This window comes from Podarcis liolepis, assembly GCF_965112155.1.
Source record: "Podarcis liolepis genome assembly, chromosome: 10".
Taxonomy (NCBI): Eukaryota; Metazoa; Chordata; class Lepidosauria; order Squamata; family Lacertidae; genus Podarcis; species Podarcis liolepis.
In genome coordinates, this window is record NC_139562.1 from 16,919,673 (window position 1) to 16,944,180 (window position 24,508).

Sequence of the window (24,508 nt, forward strand, 5' to 3'; positions counted from 1 at the left end):
TTCCCAGCATGAGCAAATAAATCCTTGCATGCAGGGTGAGCTGGGGGAAACTGTATTAATAAAATGGATAGCCGGAAGCATAGAAGCTGATGGGTGGCTAGGAACAACTTCAATTTCACCCTCCAAATTACACCGTAGTAATCCTAAAGGGGGGACTGAATTCTACCAAGTCTATTTAGAAGAATTGCTTGCAATTCAAAGTTATTCTGCCACCCACAATTGCATAAGTGTTAGGAATAAAAAGGAAGAAACATTTTTCTGCTTCCCATTTGCCATTACACCTGATTGCTTTTATTCTTTTTGCTCCCCTGGAGAACAAAATTCTGAGCATTTCCGTCTTGAAGCTGCTGCTGCAAGGTTATGTATTTATTCCTCCTGCTTTTCTCCCCCAATCAGAAAACTAAGTAGATGACTCACAGCTTAATGTGGGCTACGGAATGAACCATGAAGTGCAAGAACACTGTAAAATCCTTCTGATACAGACATCAGTTGAGAATTTTAAGGGCTAGAGAATGTAGCTATGTCTTTAGAGCTGTATCACAGCACTTCAAATGGTCCCGGCTTTCCTTAGAGAACTATAATTCCCGGGAACTGTAGGTTGTTAAGGGTGCTAAGAGTTGTTAGGAACAGTGCCGGTGCCAAAATATTTTGTGCCCTAGGCAAGGTTAACTGCTTGCTTGCTTCCCTCGTCTCATTTCTCTCTCTCTCTCTCTCTCTCTCTCTCTCTCTCTCTCTCTCTCTCTCTCTCCTAATTTCAATTTTAAAAAACAGATGTTTTGTATAAAAAAATGAAAAGCACAAAACTAGAAACTGCTAAATTTATTTTATATTGAAAGAATAAGTATAGAACCATATCTGTTTATCCTTCTCAAATACAAAAAACAAACAAACACCAAACCAAAACTTTCAATCTCGGGCACATCAAAATCTCACTTGCATGCCTTTTCCTTTGCGAATTTTGTCACTGATTCCTTCAGGTCAAGTGCTGATGTCTGGGCATGTTCCATTGATATAGTTGCCAAGCCAACTAGTCTATTTTGCAACAAAGTGTATGAAAGTTCTAAAAAAAATTGAGTTTTGAGAACTTGCATTCACCACTTGACACTGACACCAGGAGTTTTTGTTGTAGCATGAAGAGAATTACTTGTGGCGGCATGGACATTGGAAGTCTTTGAGCTATGGTCCAGATCTTCAGCATCAATATATTTTGTTTCTATTGTGCATCAATGTTTTTTTTTCCAAATTCTTGCAGACCTTCAGTAGTCTTAATTATATACTGTATGTATCATTCAGAAAGTCAAACAGGGAATTATATTGTTGTAGCTCTTGGAATCTCTCTTCAGCAGATTGCATGGCCATGTCTAAGACAGCATAGTGGAAACCTCCTTTGAATTTTTGCTTTGGAATAATAATAATAATAATAATAATAATTTATTTGTACCCCACCCATCTGGCTGTCACACATTAAAAACTTCCCTAAACAGGGCTGCCTTCAGATGTCTTCTAAATGGCAGATAGTTGTTTTTCTCTTTGACATCTGATGGGAGGGTGATCCACAGGGCAGGCGCCACTACCAAGAAGGCCCTCTGCCTGGTTCCCTGTAGCTTTGCTTCTCGCAATGAGGGAACTGCCATAAGGCCCTTGGCGCTAGACCTCAGTGTCTGAGCAGAATGATGGGGGTGCAGACGCTCCTTCAGGTGTACTGGGCCGAGGCCATTTAGGGCTTGAAATCTTTTGGAATCTTGTGGTGCCTTATACTCAAACAGCCATTTCTTTTTCCTCCTTCTAACTTGCTCTTTCTCAAAGTTTGGTAGTGCTTTTTAGCTCCTTGGCCATCTTAGTAGCATCTATCGAAACTTGCTGAAAACCCTCATTATACCTGCAGCCCACAAGGTAATTATTGGTCATTTGCAATTGGCTTGTTGTTGTTGTTGTTTAGCCATTTAGTCGTGTCCAACCCTTCGTGACCCCATGGACCAGAGCACGCCAGGCACTCCTGTCTTCCACTGCCTCCCACAGTTTGGTCAAACTCATGCTGGTAGCTTTGAGAACACTGTCCAACCATCTTGTCCTCTGTCGTCCCCTTCTCCTTGTGCCCTCCATCTTTCCCAACATCAGGGTCTTTTCCAGGGAGTCTTCTCTTCTCATGAGGTGGCCAAAGTATTAGAGCCTCAGCTTCAGGATCTGTCCTTCCAGTGAGCACTCAGGGCTGATTTCCTTAAGAATGGATAGGTTTGATCTTCTTGCAGTCCATGGGACTCTCAAGAGTCTCCTCCAGCACCATAATTCAAAAGCATCAATTCTTCGGCGATCAGCCTTCTTTATGGTCCAGCTCTCACTTCCATACATCACTACTGGGAAAACCAGAGCTTCAGCTTGGCTTGTAGCTTAATTTAAATCAGCTTCCTTATTTTGTAGTAGCTTGCTTGTTAAGATTGACTTCGAAAATGATGCTGTACCATGGAACAAAGGATGCCACAAACTTGAACTTACAAATTGCATAGCTCAATAGGGAAATGAATACATTTTCTAAATAAGGTAAAGATGTGACTGTAATATTTAAAATTAAGTGCTTTTTCACTTTGTGTGTGGGACTGAGATATCTATATATCTATATCTATGTAGAAATATAGCTGGTCTTTCAGATGCTAAAAGTCATGAGAGAGAGAGAGAGAGTTGGCAGCTTGATCCAAAACTGAATGAGCCCAGATAATATTAGCAAGCCTCAATTTCAGCCGATTACCAGTTGTTGTTTTTCCAGGTGCCTATGACGTCTAAGAAAATGTTACAAGCTCTTTCTGAGCAGCTGTGTTCAAAAATAGTTTGCATATACTGTAAAGTGCTGAGCTGTGTGAAATAGTCCATCTGTCAAGTTTAATTTCCTCCATTTTGGCTCAGATCTTGGCTAGAGCTCTAAATAGACAGTTTCCCAACATTATGTGCTATAGATCTCTACACTCAGTTGACTCTCCTTTGAGTCACAAATAAATGCCGACTGCTGTGACAAGTGTGCCACCCACTTTGCAGACAAGAATCACTCATAGGTGGCATGGCTTTAGGTCCACAAATTTGGTGATGGAGTCTGCTCTCAGGATATAGAGCAGTAGCAGCTGGGGGTCTGGTGGGCTGCCAGAGCTTGTTGGTGGACTTCAACTCCCATCAGCCCCAGCCAGCATGACCAATGGTCAGAGATGATGGGAGTTGAAGTCCAGCAACATCCAGAGCGCCACAGGTTCCCCACCTCTGGCATACAGCCTCATCTGTCCCATTATGCATTCATTACCTGAATGATGTGTGCTAACAGTGTCTTATGCATTTGGTGAGGATTGTCCCCAAGTCAGTACCCCATACCCTCCAACAGTTCTCCAAATAGGGACATCCTATTCAATAATAATAATAATAATAATAATAATAATAATACTCCACCCATCTGACTGGGTTGCTCTAACCACTCTGGGTGGCTTCCAACATATATAAAAACAGAAAGAAATATTACACATTTAAAAACTTCACCCTGCAGGGCTGCCTTCAGATGTCTTCTGAAGGTTGTGTTGTTACCTATCTCCTTGGCTCAGGTGTCACATAAATCCATACCCTCCAACATTTCTCCAGTGAAAATTGGGACAGCCTAAGGAAAAGCGGGGCAAATCAGAAACTGGGACAGCTTCTCTAAATCAGGGACATCCCTGGAAAATAGAGACACTTGGGGGGTGGGTTCTGTCACAGCTGCCGCCACCACCGCTCAGGACAAGTGCTGGCTCATCCTCTTCCCTGAGCTTGGCAACAGCAGTGCTGGTGGGGGGAAAGCCACATTCCAGGATGAAATCAGAAGCTGGAGTGGCTTTTGTAATTTTGGGACTGTCCCTGGGAAATTGGGACACTTGGTGGGTATGAAAGCGCATTTCTGCAAGACAAGCTTGAGGTCTAGTACTGCTTATGACATACATACGCTCGCAGAGAGAAGCAAAAGTGTGGTGTAGTGGTTAAGAGCTGTGGGCTCGTAATCTGGTGAACTGGGTTTGCTTCCCTGCTCCTCCACATGCAGCTGCTGGGTGACCTTGGGCTAGTCACACTTCTCTGAAGTCTCTCAGCCCCACTCACCTCACAGAGTGTTTGTTGTGGGGGAGGAAGGGAAAGGAGATTGTTTGCCATTTTGAGACTCCTTAGGGTAGTGATAAAGTGGGATATCAAATCCAAACTCTTCTTCTACTTCTTCTTTGAACCACTACAGAGCATTGTTACTACGCTATGGCAATTAATCAAACACAAATGCACGCAAATTACAGATATTTATGGCAATGGAGCCCTTCAGCCGGGGTGGCCCATAATCTGGACTGTGCAACCTCCATCATGAATTACATGGTCTGTTAGCCTGGAAATTTAAGGCACTTGTCCTAATAGGTTTATGCCCTCATCACAGATGCCACCATGAGTTTCCCAGTCTTCTGTGAAATTTTAATTGCTCGAAAGCATTTCAGGGGACACTTCAAGATCCATCAGTGGCATAAAAGAGGGAGACCACCCGGTGGAGAGTTCTGAATGCGGTGAACAGAATGTCCTCCCACGAAGGGATTCCGTATTCTAAGGCAGCAATCCGGGCGATTGTTGATGCGTTCCTCTGTGGGGGTGACAGAGGAATGGAAGTTTTTAGAACTCTGTGAATGACAGCCCTTACCCTCTATCTGTATAAGGGAAATGCCGTTTCGAGGGAAGGGAAAGGAGTGTGACATCTCTGAGAAGCTGCAGAAGTTCTGGAAAAAAAGTGAGACGGAATTTGTATTTCTGTTGCTGTGTGCTCACCTTACATATCTTGTAAGCCTTACTATTCTTGCCATATTGATCAGTCCCCTGGGTGGGATGTGTGTGGAATCATTAAGATAGCACTTCTTTTTCGATTAATATTTGCAAAATGTACGCCGGAGGTTGCCCACTCCATCTCTTTGTAACAAGTAAAAACATGTCCTCCTCTTAAGTTAAGCAGTATTATGGTCTGCAAAGCAGGTAAAATAAACCCCTGGTTTGGCCAAAGTCTAGCAGTTGACCCACCATATTGTGTTGATCCTGTTTGCTGGATCCTGTTCTGTTTGTTCCCCTGCCTCGTGGACCAGAATTTTTGAAACCAAACGTTGGTAATTCTGTGGTAATTCTGCACCCGACTCTCTTTGTCCTGTCCTCATAAACAGAAACAAGAAACAAGCTTTCTCCTTCTTAAGAATTTGGTGCAAAGGAAAAGATCCTCATCTTCAGTTTTGTTTGGTTTTTATTTTGTGTGGGACATCTGTGGATATGTTCAAATGTTCTGCAAATTTGTCAGCGCAAACTTTTCAGAATTTAGATAACCAATTTGCCCCTGCTGCAATCTTTTAATCTAGGAAAGAAGCTACATAAACTGCGCCGGGCTCTTGCTATGATGATTTATCCTGAGAATTTTACTCACTCCATTAGCTCCCCATCAGGTAAGCAACATAAAGATCACTTATTAAGATTAGCGTTGGAGGCCCCATTGTCAAACATACCTGTAGGAAAAAACTTTTAAGTTGTGGTATCCTGTCTGCAGAATACTTTATCATCACACAACAGAGATAATGTATGTTCAAATCATAGTTGCCTCCAAAGAATTCACCCACAGAGCTACAATTCCCAGCACCTTTAAGAAACTACAGTTCCCATGATTCTTGAAAGGGGTGCTTGAAATACTTCGTGGGTGTACACAGCCTGAGTGGCTTTTTGATGCAGCTTTGAAAACCTTTTTTATTTTATTTCCCAAGCCTTTTCTCATTTTGATGAAAGCTGTCTACTGATTTTACTGTTTATTTATTTTATCTGCTCCCCTGCATTTGCACTGTTTTATTTTTTTACTGCATGCTTTTCATTATTATGTCTTTGAATTTGCAAGGTGACAAAGAAGCTTTTCTAAAGCTAAGAGGCAGTGTAAAAAAAATTTTTTTTAAGTAGTTCCAATGGGCTTCAATTACAAAGAGGGTAGATTTTGGTTGGACATTAGGAGGAACCTCTAGCCAGTAAGAACAGTTCAGTATTGAAGTTAATGACTTAGAGGAGTGGTGGGCTGAAAATTCATCTATTGAGGATGCTTGTTGCTCTAGAGTTTCTACTCAGAGCTGAGAATTAGATGGAAATAGCCTACAAGGCTCCGTCCAACGATGTGATTATGTGAAATTCAGAGTTTTGTCCTCCTTCCTGGTGATTTAGCAGATGCAAACAGGGTCACTATGGTGTATCTTTAACCACACTATTGCCAGATAACTATTGCTGCAATCCTAAAGTCACTTGCTAGGCCATGTGGAGAATATAGTATGCTGGATCAGACAAAAGTCAGTTTGTCCCAGTATTTTGCTTCCATCAGCAGACAACAAATGCCTTATGAAAAATCAGAAGCAAGTTATGGTTTAAAGAAAACAGTCTTATCCTGCTGTCTCTGTGTTTGGTAGAAGGGCGGGATTTCTGAATATGGACGTCCTCCATTATTTTGCCTAATCCCCACCTCCCTGTCATGTAAGCTTTTGGACATCACCACTATAACTTGTGGTTATGAGTTCCACAAGGTAATAGAATAGGTTTGCCTTTAGGATGGGGAACCCTTTGAAACTGAGGTGTTGCTGACATCAGACACCCATGTGGTTTCAAGCCAAAAATAAATAAAAATAAATGCATGTGTTGCATTCTAAACTGAACAAAAGACTTAAAAGAAGATTCAGTGGATGCATGATATGGTGGTATATCAATCAAAAGTTTCAGATCCCTAGCACGACAGGTACTGATTGCAGTGTAAACAGAACATCAGATGCCAGGACAGAAGTTCTAGCATTATAATCAGGAAAGTGAATGCAATCATCTCCGTATCTGATGCACCTCAAGTGATCATTTACACTTCTTAGGAGTTTTCTGGAAGGAATGACAGGCTTAACAGCTGTGGGATCTCCACAAAGAGAAGAGAAAAAGTAGCCAAGTCTGATGGATGGAAAGATTCACCTACTTAGGCTCTCCTGGCATGAGGAGAATTTTTAAAGCAAATGTGGTTCTATGGCCCTCTAGTGGCATTTTATAAGCTACAACATGCTGTAATAAAATTTAAGTACGCTGGTGGGCAAAGGGTCAACCGTACTGACTGAAAACTACTTCCACAATGCACATATTTATTTGTGACATTATTTGGCGGCATTGTTCATCCGAGGAAGCTCACAACATAATACACAATGAATACAAGCAATCTGAAAGTTCTCAAAATTGGCCAAAGATTGCCTTGAGAGTTTTGCAGGAGGGATTCAAATGCCTAGCGAAATATTAGGGTTTATGCAGTTAAAGTGACTTATGTGCAGGAGCAGCGCCAAGTCCACACTAAACAGGCATGAGGAAGTGCCCCAAGAAAGAGCTATTGCACTCATGTCATGCTCCTCATATGAGAAACAAGATAGCAGACTAGGCAGGCCCTTGGTCTGATCCAGTAGGGTTCAAATGTTCTTTGCAATAAGCCCCAATGGATTCCATGGGGCTGAAGCCCCAGGCAAGCTGTGCATAGGGTTGCAGCCTTCATAGCTGCTGGATCCAATTGGACAAGCAATCATAATGAAACTAATTTGCATGTACAGCCTGACTGGTTGGCACTCCTCTCTCCTTCAGTGCTTGCTGGGCTGAAGAAACAATGGGAACTCCCATCACTGGCCACCCTGGTGGTTTTCCCTCCATGACCCGTCTTAGACAGTGGCAAAACGCCGCCATCTTTCCTGAAACCATCCTCATTCACCCTGGGGATGAAGTTTTGAAACCATGGCAGCGGAAGCCTCTTTCTGAGAGCCAATGTAGTCCTCTAATGGGAAATGCCCAAAATGTTAACATAGCAAGACATCAGCGTGAAGAATAAGCCCAATGGAATGATCCAGTCTTCCTCCTCCAAGTCCAAAGTAGTTGCTGCTCTGGGAAAAAAACAGTAATAGGGTCGCCTTCTGGTGAGTCTGGGTAAACACTGGGGGGGAGACGCAGCTCATTCCATAGGGACAACAATGCTTGATTGAAGAACAGGGTTAGCCACTAGTTTTCCCAAAGGCTTCTTTGAGGATGGGGGGGGGAGGGTTATATAGAGCTTTGGATCATGCCCACTCCCACCTCACAATGGGTGTTTGTATCCCAGAAATTCTATTGCCCACATCTGTTTGCCACTGGATCGACTTGGATGGTATGTCAGTTATCAGTTTTGTTAAGCTTATATTCTGCCCTTCCTCCGAAGAGCTCAGCACAACATACATTTTTCTTATTTCACAACTTACTGCATAAAAATTATATACCTCTTGATTGTAAAAATAAAATAAAATGCAGGGCTTTCCCCCTCTTTTTTAATCATGACAACCTGGTGAAATAACCAGTGCAGACTCAAGGTCCCCCAGTTAGCTTCATTTGAGCAGGCATATAGCTGCTCCATCACAACACAGACTGCTCATCTTTAACATTTGGAGGGAAGGGAGTGATAGCAGACATGACAACATCAGTGGGTGCCAGAAAGCAGACCCTCCAAAGGTCCCTATTTTCCAGGGACAGTCCGGATTTACAGAAGCTGTCCCGGTTTCCGATTTGATTCCAGAATGTCCCGCTTTTCCTTAAGAGGTTTCTATTTCCATCAGAAAAATGTTGGAGGGTATGGAGTTATGTGACCCCCGAGCCAAGGAGATAAGTAACCATACAACCTTTAGAAGACATCTGTAGTTTTTAAACGTTTAATGTTTTATTATGTTTCTATATATGTTGGATGCTGCCCAGAGTGGCTGGGGCAACCTAGTCAAATGGGCAGGGTGTAAATAATAAAAGTACGGTCTTATTGTTGTTGTTTTAAAAATTTAGAGACAGTGTGAGTGCTTTCAAGCCTCATTATCAATGGGAAAGTTTCCCAGTATGGAAAGGCATAGCCTGTTTTTTAAAAAATTGATTTACTTGCTGCACTTATATTCCAGCTTCCTTCTGAAAGTGGCCTGCTGGGCTCCCCCCCCCCCCTACACACACATAAACATTACATCCTCACAACACCCCGTGAGGTAGGTCAGCCTGAATGATAGTTACAGGTCCAGGGCCACCCGCTGAGTTTCATGGTTGAATGGAGACTTGAACCCGGGTTTCCCATCTTCTGCTTCCACTGGCAGCAACCTGGCAACGGAGCTATTTGTGGCCGTTAATTGGGCCATGATTGCCCCCGACACAATTGCTTTCTGTTCTCTGCACTTCCAGTGACCACGGAACGCATCATGTCTTCTGCGAAGCCAGAACCTTCTGCTACGTCTTCAGAGACCTCTGACGAAAGTCTTGAGGATGAGGTAGTTGTGTATTCAAGCTCGTTTGCATACCATAGGTGGTATCTAACAAAAACAGTTTTTAGCTATGTGATGTAACTTTCCCAACCTTTCCCCCAACTCTCCAAAGCAGGAAATTAGATGGCACAGCTTAAAGTTGTATTAGAACAAGTGTTTAGATGAATACTCCCCACTTTGTTCTTTTCTTCTTCCAGTTTTTTTTTCTGGGCTACACTCCTTTTTGCTATCTTATTCTCTCCTCAGATTACCCATCTCTCCAGGTTTTGCAATGCCATCTCAATTCCCCAAAGGTGCAAAAATAAATGTGTTATTTTGTTTTTGAAAGAACCTCATACAAAATGCATGTTTAAAGGGGAGAATGCACCAAAAAAATGTGTGTTATACAAGCAAAGTATGTACAAAATGTGTGATAGTTTACATGTGGGTTTTCGGGGGCATTATTCTGGAAAGTCTGTAAAGACATGATGGAATGGCTCTACGATGGAGCATCAGGAAAAGTGACTGGTCCATCCATCCCTCACTTGCAACGGAATCAAAGAACCACAGTATGAAAGGCAGGGCACTGGGAGAATCTCAGCAGATCTCAGAGCATAAACTTGATCTAAACTAGTGTATTTTAAGTTGTTTTGTCTTTGTTTTAAGTTCTATTGTTTTTTGGAAGTCACTTTGAGATTCATTTTTGAAAAGCAAGTGACTAATTAATATAACAAATGTTTAAAATAAAATTATAAAGTCCACCCAGACACGGAGGGTTGCTAACTTCGGGTTATAGTATTGACTTGTATTACAAATCGTGGCCTCTGCTTCTTTTGTGATATGCTATTGTTTATTGGTACTGCCCTAGTGTGGACGTGTTGTTTTGTTTGAACTGTGCTCTGAATGGTTTATTTATTTATTTATTGTACAACTGATGGCTTAAATAACAAAGATCTGGCTTTGGTTTCCATGTCAGAATGTCTTGAAGAGAGTTGGCAGCCTCCCCTTGGTGTGCTCTGTCTGCGACTTAGTTTCTTCAAACTACACCTCCATTAAGAGAAAAAGCTCCTACCTTCAGACAGTGTGTGGTGGGGCAGAGAAAGGCATGAAGACCATCACTGGAGCTGCCATCAACAAGGCACAGCCACTTCTGACCACATTTGAACCTCAGAGTGAGTAAAACTGAGGCAGAGGGCTAAATGCAACGAGCTAGAATTAGCTGAAGAGATGGCAATGAGCATTTATTGACAAGCTAGCCCACAATCGCTGAAATATACTCGGAGTCCTGTAGTGATTTCATGCTCTTTATTGCAGCTTGTAAAACAGTGATTTTATTGCCCCCCAAAAAAACCTCAGGCTTTTATATACATTATTTACACAATTAGTCCCATCTGATTGGCTGATTCTGCTTCCCTCCTGGAGCCTGATTGGTCTTTTCCTGCAGGCCAATCAGTTGTTGCATTCTAGGACCCTACTTGCCTATTGTTCCAGGATCCAAGCTTAGTACAGTCATACCTCATGTTACGTCCGCTTCATGTTATGTTCTTTCAGGTTACGTCCTGCGGCGACCCGGAAGTACCGGAAAGGGTTACTTCTTGGTTTCGCCGCTCGCGCATGTGCAGAAGCGCAAAATGATGTCATGTGCATGTGCAGAAGCGGCGAATCACAACCCGCGCGTGTGCAAACACGCCGCTGCGGGTTGCGCTCTTTTCATGTTGCAAATGGTCCTCCGGAACGGATTCAGTTCGCAACCAGAGGTACCACTGTACGTAACAATCGCCCTCAAATTGCCACTGCTATCAACACACACAACAATCTATTCAAGCTTCTCTGGGTTTAGGAATCCTTCCTACATTGGAAAGGAGGTCTAGCAGAGTGCAGGAACTTTCTGGAACCCTGTAAACAGATTCTAGTCAGTGGCGAAGCGTGGCTCCAAGATGCCTGGGGTGGGAGGGGGCGGGACAAGCATCATGCAACCAACCGCCACCGCTGCTGGAGCAACCCCAGCCCTGAGCGGAGGCTGTTGTGCCCTTCTGGCACCCACCTCCTCCCCAGATCTGAGCCTTGCAAGGCTGCTCAGTGTGGGGACACGGGGTAAACTAAAGTCACCGGTTGCTTTGCTTGTGCTTTGAAAGACACTCGCCGCTGCAGGGGGCCTGTTTGTGCGTGTTGTGTTTTCCTGCAGAAGGTTCCGCTTTCAAGGTCGCCCCTGCCCCCACATCTTCAGTGGGATGGAGTCAGGATTCGCCCCCCCCCCATGGCTCCCCAAACCGGTGCCAGCCCCCCCCCCAGTTCATGATGGTAGTGCCGGGAGGCGGGCGCACCCCCTCATTGATGACACCCGGGGCGGCCTGCACCCCCCTTCCTACGCCACTGATTCGAGTAAGTCCCTGTTCTACTTTGCTCAGTAGTCCACCAAGAAAAAACAGGAGGATCTGCTGCTGAATTTGGTTGTTACAGACAGAAATCCAAAACTGATCAGCCAAATAATCACACCAGTGGTGGGAAAAGTAAAGGTTTGTTCAGACAGCAGTAAGAAATTACAGGGGAATCAAATTCAAAATCCTGTACAAAAGTTGTGTTGGGTAATTTCTTCCAGGTTAGAAATGCAGTTGATGTTTTCCTGATTTCCTGAATCAGAAACATAGGCCTGCCCTCAGTATCTTGGCTATTTAACTGTGTGCTGTTAGATTAATTGATTTATTGCTCTTGTTATTGTTGCGATCTTGGAGGGATGTGAGATTCCAGGGGTTCCAGGCACTGAGTCAAGGTTCATGTTTCCTTTGGGATGAGGGACAGCGGAAACTGTGCTTTTAAAGAGCGGGTTTTCATGGGGAAAGCTCTGGAGCAAAAAAAGAAAAAAAGGATGCTCAGACACAGAGCTTTAAAGTGTGGACCATGCCTGGAAAGCACGAACGAAAGGTAAGTGTGGATAAGTCCATAGAAAAATAAAATGGACATTGGAAAAATGAGGGACTGAGAGAAAGAACAATTGATAGATTTTCACCCTACCAGTATTTTGTAACCATTGCCAAAGTTCCTTGTGTGATTGCTTTGTGTAATATTTTTGTTATAAGTAAGTAAGTGAAAGCCAGCATGGTGTAGTGGTTAAGAACAGTGGACTCATAATCTGGCGAACTGGGTTCGATTCCCCACTCCTCCACATGCAGCTGCTGGGTGACCTTGGGCCAGTCACACTTCTCTGAAGTCTCTCAGCCCCACTCACCTCACAGAGTGTTTGTTGTGGGGGAGAAAGGGAGAGGAGATTGTTAGCCACTTTGAGACTCCTTAGGGTAGTGATAAAGTGGGATATCAAATCCAAATCCAAAGTAATTCAAAGCTCAGTTGTTTTAGTGAGACTGAAAGGGACTCATGACAGCAACCATAACAAAAACCAACGTGTCTTCCTCTCTCTGTCTCTCTTAGTTGCAACAGCAAACAGGTATGCCTGTCGAGGCTTAGATACAGTGGAAGAGAAGATGCCCATCTTTCAACAGACGGCTGATCAGGTGAGCAGTTGTCTGCCTCCCAGAAGATTGTAAACATTTATTTAGGTCATTTCGAATAAGTCTCTGGGCACTTTGCAACATCTTTAAAACATCACAAATAGAGGTGAAGAATGCCACAAATGACCCACAGTTCAAAGCAGCCCAAAACCAAGAGAAAAGATGGTCCTCTTGAAACACAGAGGGCAGATACAGTGGTGCCTCGCAAGACGAAAAGAATCCGTTCCGCAAGTCTCTTCGTCTTGTGGTTTTTTCGTCTTGTGAAGCAAGCCCATTAGCGGATTAGCGGATTAGCGCTATTAGCGGCTTAGCGGGCTTAGCGGATCAGCTGATAAGCGGTTTAGCGGCTTAGCAGATCAGCTGTTAAGTGGCTTAGCGGATCAGCTGATAAGCGGCTTAGCGGATCAGCTGTTAAGTGGCTTAGCGGCTTAGGATCAGCTGATAAGCGGCTTAGCGGCTTGGGGAAAAGGGGGGGGGAACCCGCAGGAACCCGCAAGACATTTTCGTCTTGTGAAGCAAGCCCATAGGAAATTCGTTTTGCGAAGCACCTCCAAAACGGAAAACCCTTTCGTCTAGCGGGTTTTCCGTCTTGCGAGGCATTCATCTTGCGGGGCACCACTGTACATTGGACAAAAGATATTGGTCATAATATAGATATGGAAGCATGGGAACGACTGTGGAATACAAACATAAAATTTAGAGCATGTTATTGGTCTAACAGAAAATTATATGAAAATGATATATCGATGGTACCTAACACCGAGTAAATTGGCAAAAATGTATAAATCCAAATCAAATAAGTGTTGGAAATGTAAAGAGAAAGAAGGTTCTTTTTATCATATGTGGTGGTCTTGTAGTAAGGTTAAAGCTTAAAGGGAAATGGTGTTTAAAATAACGTTTGGAAAAAAGCAAACCCAGAAGCTTGCCTTTTGGGAATTATAGGGACAGAACTACCCAAACTGTCTAGAAATCTATTCATGTATGCTACTACAGAGGCAAGAATGTTACTTGCCCCAAAATGGAAAGAAGTCCCAGCAAAAGTAGAATGGATACAAAGCTTATGGAATGTGCAGAAATGGCAAAACCTAGCAGAAAAATAAGAAATCAAGATAACAAACTTTGTTTAAAAGAATGGAAATGGTTTACTGAATATTTACAAATAAACTGTAAACAGATAAGAACATTGGCAGGATTATTGTAATAACCTGCAGTTTTATTAAACGTATATATATCTAAAGTAGATGAATAAATGAGCAAATTAAGTTAATTTGGATATGCAGAGAATATTAAAAATAAATTTAAGGAATTGCAGAAAGAGGGGGGAAGGAAGCCAAGTTTTGAAATGTTAAAATGATAATAAAATGTATAAAATTATCATAAAATTGAAAATCATAAATAATTTTTTAAATTAAATAATAAAAAACCACAGAGGTAAACTCAGGTCGCATCCCATGCACCATAAATTTAGAGCACATGTCTCCCTTGCAAAGAAGCCAGGGCACTGCAGTTTGCCCCTCACAGAGCTACAATTCACAGTACCCAAGACAAAAGCTAGTTTTTTCTCCTTCTTTGGAGGTCTTTAATCAGAGGCTTGACAACCATATGTCAGGAGTGCTCTGATGGTGTTTCCTGCTTGGCAGGGGGTTGGACTCAATGGCCCTTGTGGTCTATTCCAACTCTATGATTCTATGATTCTAGTTTCCAATATTTCCACCAGGGTCTGTCTTCTTACTCTTGCAGGTTGTCTCTGGTACGAAGGAGATGATGTCTTCTAAAGTCACATATGCAAAGAGCGCCATGACCCGCAGGCTATCGGGGATGGTTGACATGACCAGAGATGCTGTCCAGGGTAGCGTGAGGACCACAACGTCCATGGTGACTGGGAGTATGAGCCTGTTGATGGGGACGAGAGTTGGCCAGATGGCCAGGGCCAGTGTGGACACCATGCTGGGCAGGTCCCATGCATTTATAAATCACTATCTCCTGGTTGCCGATGAAGATATGAGTAAGGGCTCCCTAGAGTGCTTTCCCCCTACCTGTACAGCACAGAGTGGTTTTTTTATCTTAATGATACGTGCAGACAAAGTACAACCAAGATTTAGACCTGGGGTGGGAGAAATCTTTCAGCTCAAGTGCCACATTCCTTTCTGGGCAAATTCTGGTGGTCACACGCCTGGGGGGGGGCAGGTACAGAGGCAAAGTACCCCTTTGGACAGTAGACTAGCTCCTAGACATGCCCAGTGCTTTTTTTCAGCCAGAGCACAGTTCCGGCATCTCTCAGGTGGGCACCATTCTTGCCTTTATGTATTTACGAAAAGCCCCAAACAAACATTTCAAGTCAAAACAGAAGCTGGCCAGTGTGTGCAAGTCTACACTTTTTCAAGATCTATGACTCTGTAGTTTTTTTAGCGGTGAATGCTTCTGTTGTCAAACCAACAGCTCTTCAGGGCTGCCCCAGGTTGCCCGGCAACTTGCAATTTCATGGCGAGTTCTGGCACCAATTTTTCTTGACAAAAAGCACTGCACATACTCCTCTCTATCCAGCAAGCAAGAAGCAATACCCAGACCTCAAGGACGCATTCTGCACAGGCAAACAAAGCCAGTGAGGGGTGTGGCTTGGGGGAGGATGTGTGGCATGAGGTGAGCCTGGAGGGCCACATAGAGAGGACTAGAGGGCCATATTTACAGTGGTGCCCCGCAAGACGAATGCCTTGCAAGACGGAAAACTCGCTAGACGAAAGAGTTTTCCATTTTGGAGGTGCTTTGCAAAACGAATTTCCTATGGGCTTGCTTCGCAAGACGACAATGTCTTGCGAGTTCCTGATGGTTTTTTCCCCTTCCCCCCCCTTTTTCTAAGCCACTAAGCCGCTTATCAGCTGATCCGATCAGCAGATAAGCCGCTAAAAGCCGCTAATAGCGCTAATCCGCTAATCCGTCAATGGGCTTGCTTCGCAAGACGAAAAAACCGCTAGACGAAGAGAATCACAGAACGGATTCTTTTCGTCTTGCGAGGCACCACTGTATTCCCCAAGCCTGAGATTCCATGCTCCTGATTTAGACAAATCATAAATGTCTAAGGCTGAGTCAGCCCCATGAGCATCTTTCCACAACTTTATGCTCTTCTAGTGTTGGGTTGTTGTTGTTTTTTTTTAAAAAAAACACAAATGTGTATACATGCTCCATTAACTGTGAAGCCTCTACCACTTAGATGTCCTAAATTTATTATGGAGCCTGACCACTCACGAGGGGGGTCAGTATCTGTGAAAATATTAGGCCCTAGATGAAATTATCCCTCCACAGCTCACTGTCCTATCTGTAGGTAGCAAAATGGGAAGAGAGATTTCAGAAATTTTGCAAAGGGGGTAGGCAATGTGGTGAAATGAGGGCATTATTGGAGGGGGGCAGCCTTCCCAAAGTCATCTTGAAAGATAAGTGATGAAATAGCATAATTCCCAGGACATCTCTGCAGGTGTGGGGAGGGAATGGCAGCCAGACTAACTGGCAGGTCCCAGAGATTTTCTGGGGGGTGGTGACTGGGAAAAGTAAGGCATTTCATCCTCTTTCACACACCCCCACACATACATTTTCCGCTGCAGTGGGAAAAACACATACGACTGGGTATTATTCTGCTAAGTTTTACTCAGAGTAGACCCACAGAAATCAATGGACCCACCGTTGCTACATGAAAAGCTTTAAACAATGGCTCTGCCATTCGGGCATAAAATGTGATTACAATTTAACTTATAAAATGGTGCCCAAGAATGCCAACATGGTTAATCCCCAGCGTAGGGAAACACTGTGTACATGGTAACTGGCTCATGGAGATGTCTCCTGGCCATGGATCCCAACACCTTGCAAAAATAACTGGGGCCACCTCGAACACAGGGCTGCTGCAATCTCCAGCTGCAACCTTCTGTCTCCCTTCATGATCACACAGTGATGTTTCTTTCGTTTCAGATGAGACTCGGACATGTTCTAAATGTGGATTGGGGGATTCCAAGGAGGAAGTGCAGGCGCAGATCAGGTGCGAAGGGTACATGGTCTGCTTGCTTTCCTTGCTGAACAAATTCCAACACTATGCTTCGATGCAGTCTCAGCGCCGCATCAGCCACACGTGCCAGAGCCTCCAAAAGGTCACGGAAAACTGCTATGCGGTAAGAGCACATTTCCCCTGCCTCTTCTTTCCCCCTCCTATGTCGCTCTGGGCTGGGAGGAAACAATCACATCTCCTTTGAAAACAAAAAGTTTTCGAGGCTGAAATATTTCTTAGATTAGCCCCAAGGATGGTGTATGTGAGAGAGAGGGCGGGAGAATGGGGGGCAACTGTGTCATCAGGGTCAAATTCTACACCCGAACTTTCCAAACTTTTCGTATTCGTGACACACTTTTTAGAGATGCATCATTTACTGACACAGTAATTCAGTTTACTAGCAAAGCAGAGGTTAAACTAAAGGAAGGTAAAATATAGAGGGCCCCTTTACTGTTAAGTCCAGTCAAAGGCGACTATGGTGTTGTGGCATTGATCTCGCTTTTGGGCCGAGGGAGCCGGTGTTTGTCCACGACAGCTTTCCAGGTCATGTGGCCAGCAGGACTAAACCGCTTCTGGCGCAACAGAACACTGTGACGGAAAACAGAGTGCCTGAAAACGCTGTTTACTTTCCCATTGCAGCAGTACCTATTTATCTACTTGCACTGGTGTGATTTCAAACTGCTGGGTTGGCAGGAGCTGGGACACAGCAACGGGAGTTCACCCTATTGGGTGGACTCGAACTGCCAACCTTCCGAACGGCAAGCCCAAGAGGCTCAGTGGTTTAGACCACAGCACCACCCATGTCCAGAGGTTAAACTAACCCCTTTCTAGCCCTGGGAAGAGCATGGGGAGCGTTCACACAACACACCTACACACTGCAACTGACACAGTAATGTTTGGAAAGCTCTGGTTTATACATACACGCTGCAGAATGAGAAGTACACTGCCATGTAAAGAGAGAGAGAGGAGAGCAGAAGACCATTGAGTCCACAAACTAAAATAAATGTACAGTGGTGCCCTGCAAGACGAATGCCTTGCAAGACGGAAAACCCGCTAGACGAAAGGGTTTTCCGTTTTTGAGCTGCTTCGCAAGACGATTTTCCCTATGGGCTTGCTTTGCAAGACGAAAACGTCTTGCAAGTGTTCCGATTTTTTTCCACTCCCCCCCTTTTTCTAAGCCGCTAAGCCGCTAATAGCCTTTTAGCCGCTAATCCGCTAAGCCTTTAATAGCCGCTAAACCTTTAATAGCCGCTAAACCGCTAATAGCGCTAATCCGCTAATAGGGTTGCTTCGCAAGACGAAAAAACCGCTAGACGAAGAGGCTCGCGGAACGGATTAATTTCGTCTTGCGAGGCACCACTGTATGGGAAAGGGAATTTATGCTCCAAATTTAAACAACATTAAATGCAAGCTGTGCTGGGGGAAGGGTGACCAGGACACTAACCGTGCACTCCTGATTTCCCCACTGCCAGTGTGCACCTTGCACTTGGCACTGTTCAGATTCAGTGGATTTCCAGGTGGATCCATAGGCGCCGACCCCATGGGGCCTGAGGGGGCCCGAGCCCCCTCAAAAATTTTATTGGGGGGGCTCAGCCCCCCCAATAATTAAAAAAATTATCGCGCGCCTTGGCTCCCTCGTCGCGCGCCTTGGCTCCCGCAGCCGGCGAGGGGAGCCCGGGCCGCGCGCGGCTGCTGCTGCCGCCTCTCCTGGGGGCGCCGCCTCCCCGGGCGGGAACGCTGCGGTTGCGCGAGGGAGGAGGGCGGCCCCCGGGGGCTGGGAGAGCCGGGCTGCCGTGGCCGAGAGGGCTGCTCTGCCGGGCGCCGCTGACATAATTTAAGCAAATTATCGCGCGCCTTGGCTCCCGCGGCCGGCGAGGGGAGCCCGGGCCGCGCGCGGCTGCTGCTGCTGCCGCCGCCGTTTGTGGTCATGGCGGAGCTGCCGCCTAGGGAGGAGGGGAGAGGGGGCTGGCGGGGGGGGGCAGGCGGTGAAGGGGGCTTGGCTGCGCTCTCTCTCTCTCTCTCTCTCGGGCTCTCTCTCTCTCTCTCGCTCTCTCTCTCTCTCTCTCTCTCTCTCGGGCTCTCTCTCTCTCTCTCTCTCTCTCGGTGTCTCTCTCTCTCTCTCTCTCTCGGGCTCTCTCTCTCTCTCTCTCTCTCTCGGTGTCTCTCTCTCTCTCTCTCTCTCGGGCTCTCTCTCTCTCTCTCTCTCGGTCTCTCTCTCTCTCTCTCTCTCTCTCTCTCTCTCGGTGTCTCTCTCTCTCTCTCTCTCTCGGTGTCTCTCTCTCTCGGTGTCTCTCTCTCTCTCTCTCTCTCTCTCTCTCGGGCTCTCTCTCTCTCGGTCTCTCTCTCTCTCTCGCTCTCTCTCTCTCTCTCTCTCTCGCTCTCTCTCTCTCTCTCGGTGTCTCTCTCTCTCTCTCTCTCGGTGTCTCTCTCTCTCTCTCTCTCTCTCTCTCTCTCTCGGGCTCTCTCTCTCTCGGTCTCTCTCTCTCTCTCGCTCTCTCTCTCTCTCTCTTTCTCGCTCTCTCTCTCTCTCTCGGGCTCTCTCTCTCTCTCTCTCTCTCTCTCGGGCTCTCTCTCTCTCGGGCTCTTCCCGCCCAGGGCTTGTGGGCATCTGCTCTGAGACGAAGATGGAGGTGACTTCCCTTAAAGGTCATGGAATCATAGAGGTGGAAGGGACCCAAAGGTCATCCAGTCCAACCCCCAGCAATTCAGGACTCACAGCTAAAGCATCCCTGGCAGATGCCCCCCCCCCCCGACCTCTCCCTAAAAGCCCCTTCCCCTGTCTGACTGCTCTCACCACCAGAAAGGCCTTCCTAATGTTTTGTGGGAATCTCATTAAGCCTACAGAGCTATATATGCAAATGGATCTACTTATTCTTTCCCTTGAAGATACATTGATTTGTTTGTTACTGTGGTTTCGATCAATACTTTCCAAAGATCTTTACATTTGTCCATGCATGATCTTTGTCTGAAAGCTCATGGGTTGCAGGAGTTGTCATAGGAGGTTATATTTTTGTCCTTCCAACTGTTATGGAAATTACAGGGGGGGGGACGACATCTTTAAAGTTGTTAAATGTTGCAAATATTATGCCTGAATGTACCCTTTCAACTTGACAGCTCAGGGAAGTTACCTAGATAAAATCCTGTAACACAATGTATCAGCCTTAATCATTTTGCAGATGTTAAGGGGGGGGGGCAGAGCCTGCAGCCACCATCCCTTTCCGGTGGGGAGGGGGCAGAGGAAAGACAGGAAGCTTTTCCCTGCAGAGTTAGACCCCTTGGCTGCGTGGCCCTCGGGTCCCTTCAAACTCCTGGGTGTTTTGCTGGTGGGGGGCTGTGTGGGGGCCTGGGCGATGTCAGAAGAGGAAGCTTGCAGGCCTGGTTGTCTGTTGGGGGCAGCAGGAAGAGGCGGAGGGCAGGATGTGCAGCCCCTGCCTGGCTTTCCTGTGGGACCAAGGAAGCGGCTGGGGGGGGGGGACTTGGCCACTGGCCTTTGTTGCGGAGGCGGCAGTGTGGGAACGCCAGTCCCAAGGGCAGCCTCTGGGGTCTGGGTGCTGCTGCCTGTCTCCTGCCATGGACTTGGCGGGGGGGGGGCTGTGCTATTGGGCTGGCAGAGACTTAACGGGGGCTGCCTCTCCCAGCCAAAGCTGACCCACAAAATTGCAACCCAGTGTGTGTGTTTGTGTGTGGGGGGGGGGGGAACCAGCCTGCACAGGGTAAGCCCCGATGGGGCTCCTGGGCTCCTTCTGATGCATGAAAATTGGAGGTTGTCCTTTACAGCTCAGCTCCCCAAGGGGCTCAAAGCCTCCCAAGTCCATTATCAGTCGGAGACGAATGAGTGGAAGCTGGAAGAAAGGGGGAATCTTTATTTTTCTGTTGAAACAGAGCCCTCCTTCCCACTGACATTTGCAAGGAGGGGAGGACCCCAAACAAAGGTGTGCAGCAGCTTTGAAAGACTTTTCCGGCTCAACATCAGGAAGAGCTTTCTGACAATAAGAGCTGTTCAGACGGTCTCTGCTCCCTGGGAGAGGCTAGGTGGCCATCTGTCAGGGATGCTTGAGCTAAGATTCCTGCATTGCAGGGGGCTGGACTAGATGACCTTGGGGTCCCTTCTGTCTCTATGATTCTATGATTAGCATAATACAAGCATCTCAGGAAGAGGCATCTACCAACAGAAATCCAAGAGTGTGGCTTCTCTCCTGTCTGTCAAGGGACCTGCAGATGCTGATTGCCTTACTTGGCCAGTTCCTTAGGACTGGTACATACAGTCATACCTCGGGTTACAGATGCTTCAGCTTAAGCATTTTCAGGTTATGGATGCACTGAAACCCAGAAGTACCGGAATGGGTTACTTCCAGGTTTCGGCACTTGTGCATGAGCAGAAGCGCTAAATCACAACCTGTGTGTGCGCAGACGCAGCAATGTGAGTTGCGAACACTGCGGGTTGCGAACGTGCCTCCCACATGGATCACGTTCGCAACCCGAGCGTCCACTGTACCTTGGTTCTCGAACAGAATGCGTTCCGGGAGTCCATTGGACTCCTGGAACCATTTGAAAACCAGAGTGCGGCTTCTGCCAGAGGAGCCCCCTGCAGCCAATCGGAAGCCGCACCGGATGTTCGCCCTCCAAAAATCATTTGAAAACCAGAACACTCACTTCCGGGTTTCGATTGTTCAGAAGCCGATTTGTTTGGGAGCCAAGGTGCTCGGCTTCTCAGGTACAACCGAACCTGAGTCCTTGGGGGCGCCGCCTCCCCGGGCGGGAACGCTGCGGGTGCACGAGGGAGGAGGGCGGCCCCCGGGGGCTGGGAGAGCCAGGCTGCCGTGGCCGAGAGGGCTGCTCTGCCGGGCGCCGCTGATATTGGAACTTAGAAAACTTCCCGGGGCAGGACCCCGGTATGGGCCCCCCCAATATTTTTTATAAGTCGGCGCCCCTGGGTGGATCTGACCCAGTCTGGCTTGCGTTTGGCACCCAAAATGCACATGCTGGCCAGCTCCTGGGTGTGTCGTCAGCATGATCCACAGAGTTCAGCAAGTTCACAGCACAAAGTCCACAGCAGAAAGTTAAGGGTGACCACCTCCCTGTAAGCTGATCCACAGTAAAAAAAGCTTGAGGAGCAGGGGCTAGTGGAAAAGTTGGCAACTTTATCCTTGCATTATGTCACATCCGCCATGTCAAAATCTCTCTTTAAGTGTGGCGAGGCCATAGCTCAGTAGCAGGAGAAAAGCTTTGCATGCAGAAGGTTGCAGGTTGGAGTCCTGGCATCTTGAGATAAGGCTAGCAAAGACTCCTGCCTGAAGCCCCATCTCCCATGTCTTTGTTCAACACTCTAGAATTGTGGAATCTTAGAGCTGGAAGGGATCCCAAGGGTCATCTAGTCCAACCCAGACCTTTGATCATCTTGGTTGCCCTCCTCTGCTTGTCAATATCCTCTTTACATTGTGGTGCCTGGAATTGGACACAGTACTCCCTCCAGCTGTAGTCTAATCCAGCCTTTCTCCACCTTGGGTCCCCAGATGTTGCGCAACAATTCCCATCATCCCTGATGCAGCACTGGTCCTGCCAGCTAGGGATGATGGGAGTTGTAGTCCAACAACCCAAGGTTGAGAGAAGCTGCTCTAAGTGCTCCACCACACTAGGTGGACCAAAGGTCATGACTTGGAATAAGTCATCTATAGTTGTTGTTTTTTAAATATATATATTCTCCAATGGATGTCTGCATTTCAGGAATGGAAGGCTTGGCTGGCCGCCTTGTACTATACGGTCACACTCCCGCTGAGGACCATCTACCTGATCGTCCTCTTCAGTGTGGAAGAATTATCCTCCCAGTTTCACGAGAATGTCCCCCAGGCCTCTTACGCCCTCGAGGAACTCAAGATGGCCCTCTCCACCCTAGAATGCCTGCAGGATCTCTGCCGAAGAATCTTCACCCGGGTGTGGGAGAGAATGTCCGAGGAGGAGAACCTGAACGCGCTTTTGAACTACGTGTCGCAGTCCCTGCCCTTTTGCTTCTTCACAAACAGCTGCAGATGCAAGACCTGCCCTGGCAGCGCCATAAGGGCCCTCAAGATCACGCGGAGTGGGCAGGCGTCTCGAGGCACCCTTTCTGGGCAGCAGGAATCCAGGACCAGCTTCCTGGCAGCAGCAACCCCAACCACCTGAGCCCTCTGGGTCTTGTTCACCTGTAGAAGGCAGAGGAGGAAAGTGTGCAATGTGGACTTGAGGGCATTTTTAAAGGGCTTGGTTCTTAGATTAAATCCTAGGCACAACAGCAGCCTGGCAGTAAATGAGTGAATTAGACCTTAGTGTGCATGTGTGTTTTTCTCGTGTCTCGGAAAGCCAAGGAAACTCACTCTCTCTCTCCAGGCTGAGGGAAGATGAAGGGAATCCAAACAGAAGTCCTTGTTCTAGGATCGCAAAAGACCCGGTTACGTTGTCAAGCTAAAAATATGCAGTATGCATGTCCCAGTCCACCTCCTTCCCAAGTCATGGGATAGCTCAGTGAGAGGGCTCATGCTTAGCATTATATGGGCTGCAGTATATCCTGTAGGAAAGATTTCTATATCAGGCAGCTGTCCAACATTCCTTTAAGGGCGGGGAGCTGCTTCAGAACATCCTTTTCTGTCAAAGATGGGGAACTTCCAGAGGTTACGCTGCAGCTCCCATCACTCTGGACTGTTGGCTGAGGCTGTCGGGAGTCCAAAAACATCAGGAGGACCACAAGTTCCCCAGCCTTGTCTTATACTATTTTGGTAACACCTGAAGATTGGAGGCCACATGGTGAGGACTCCGTGCCGTCACTTTTTCCTATAACCCTGTAGTCCCAGTTCCTGGGAAGGGTAGCATGAGCACCCTCAAAAGTGGGACGGGGAAGCTGTGACCTTCTCGGGGTTGTTGGAGCAGCTGCCAAGACCACATAACACCGGTCTTGAAAGACCTACATTGGCTCCCAGTACATTTCCAAGCACAATTCAAAGTGTTGGTGCTGACCTTTAAAGCCCTAAACGGCCTCGGTCCAGTATATCTGAAGGAGCATCTCCACCCCCATCATTCTACCTGGACACTGAGGTCCAGTGCAGAGGGCCTTCTGGCAGTTTCCTCACTGCGAGAAGCCAAGTTACAGGGAACCAGGCAGAGGGCCTTCTCGGTAGTGGTGCCTGCCCTGTGGAATGCCCTCCCACTAGATGTCAAAGAGAACAACTACCAGACTTTTAGAAGACATCTGAAGGCAGCCCTGTTTAGGGAAGCTTTTAATGTTTGATGCATTACTGTATTTTAATATTTTGTTGGAAGCCGCCCAGAGTGGCTGGGGAAGCCCAGCCAGATGGGCGGGGTATAAATTATTATTATTATTATTATTATTATTATTATTATTATTATTATTATTACTCCCATCATGCCTAACCACTGGCCATGCTGGCTGGGGCTGCTGGGAGTTGGAGTCCAATGAGCCACAGCTTCCCTAGCCCTGCCCTAAAAGTATCATCCGGTGGGAGGGGAGCAGAGGTGGAGCGGTCCAGGGGGTCCAAAACTTATTGCAGCAGCATCCCTGTCTCCAGGGCCCTAGAGACACCCCCCGTCAGCACAAAAGGAGAGCTTTTTTGCCACTGCATTTAGGAACACTGAAAACACAAGGCGCTTCCATTTCAATAGACCTATGTGTAGGTTCTGTTACTTCCCTTAAT

The 24,508-nt window shown here is 46.5% G+C and overlaps 1 protein-coding gene across 3 annotated transcripts; it reads left to right on the top strand.

The window, feature by feature from the left end:
• The first annotated feature begins 4,537 nt into the window (after positions 1-4,537).
• LOC310686910 (perilipin-3-like) lies at positions 4,538-23,123 on the top strand. 3 transcript variants are annotated; one of them, XM_083461435.1, is made up of 8 exons: positions 4,538-4,762; positions 5,373-5,456; positions 9,232-9,317; positions 10,267-10,462; positions 12,717-12,799; positions 14,537-14,801; positions 16,754-16,950; positions 22,551-23,123. In XM_083461435.1, exons 1-8 carry the CDS (start codon positions 4,696-4,698, stop codon positions 22,983-22,985), a joined length of 1,413 nt encoding a protein of 470 aa, XP_083317561.1. In that variant the 5' UTR covers positions 4,538-4,695; the 3' UTR covers positions 22,986-23,123. The 3 variants fall into 3 exon arrangements, with proteins under 3 accessions (XP_083317561.1, XP_083317562.1, XP_083317563.1); XM_083461436.1 differs by having other exon boundaries at positions 4,544-4,812; XM_083461437.1 differs by lacking the exons at positions 4,538-4,762; positions 5,373-5,456 and adding an exon at positions 7,663-7,964.
• The last annotated feature ends 1,385 nt before the right edge of the window (positions 23,124-24,508 follow it).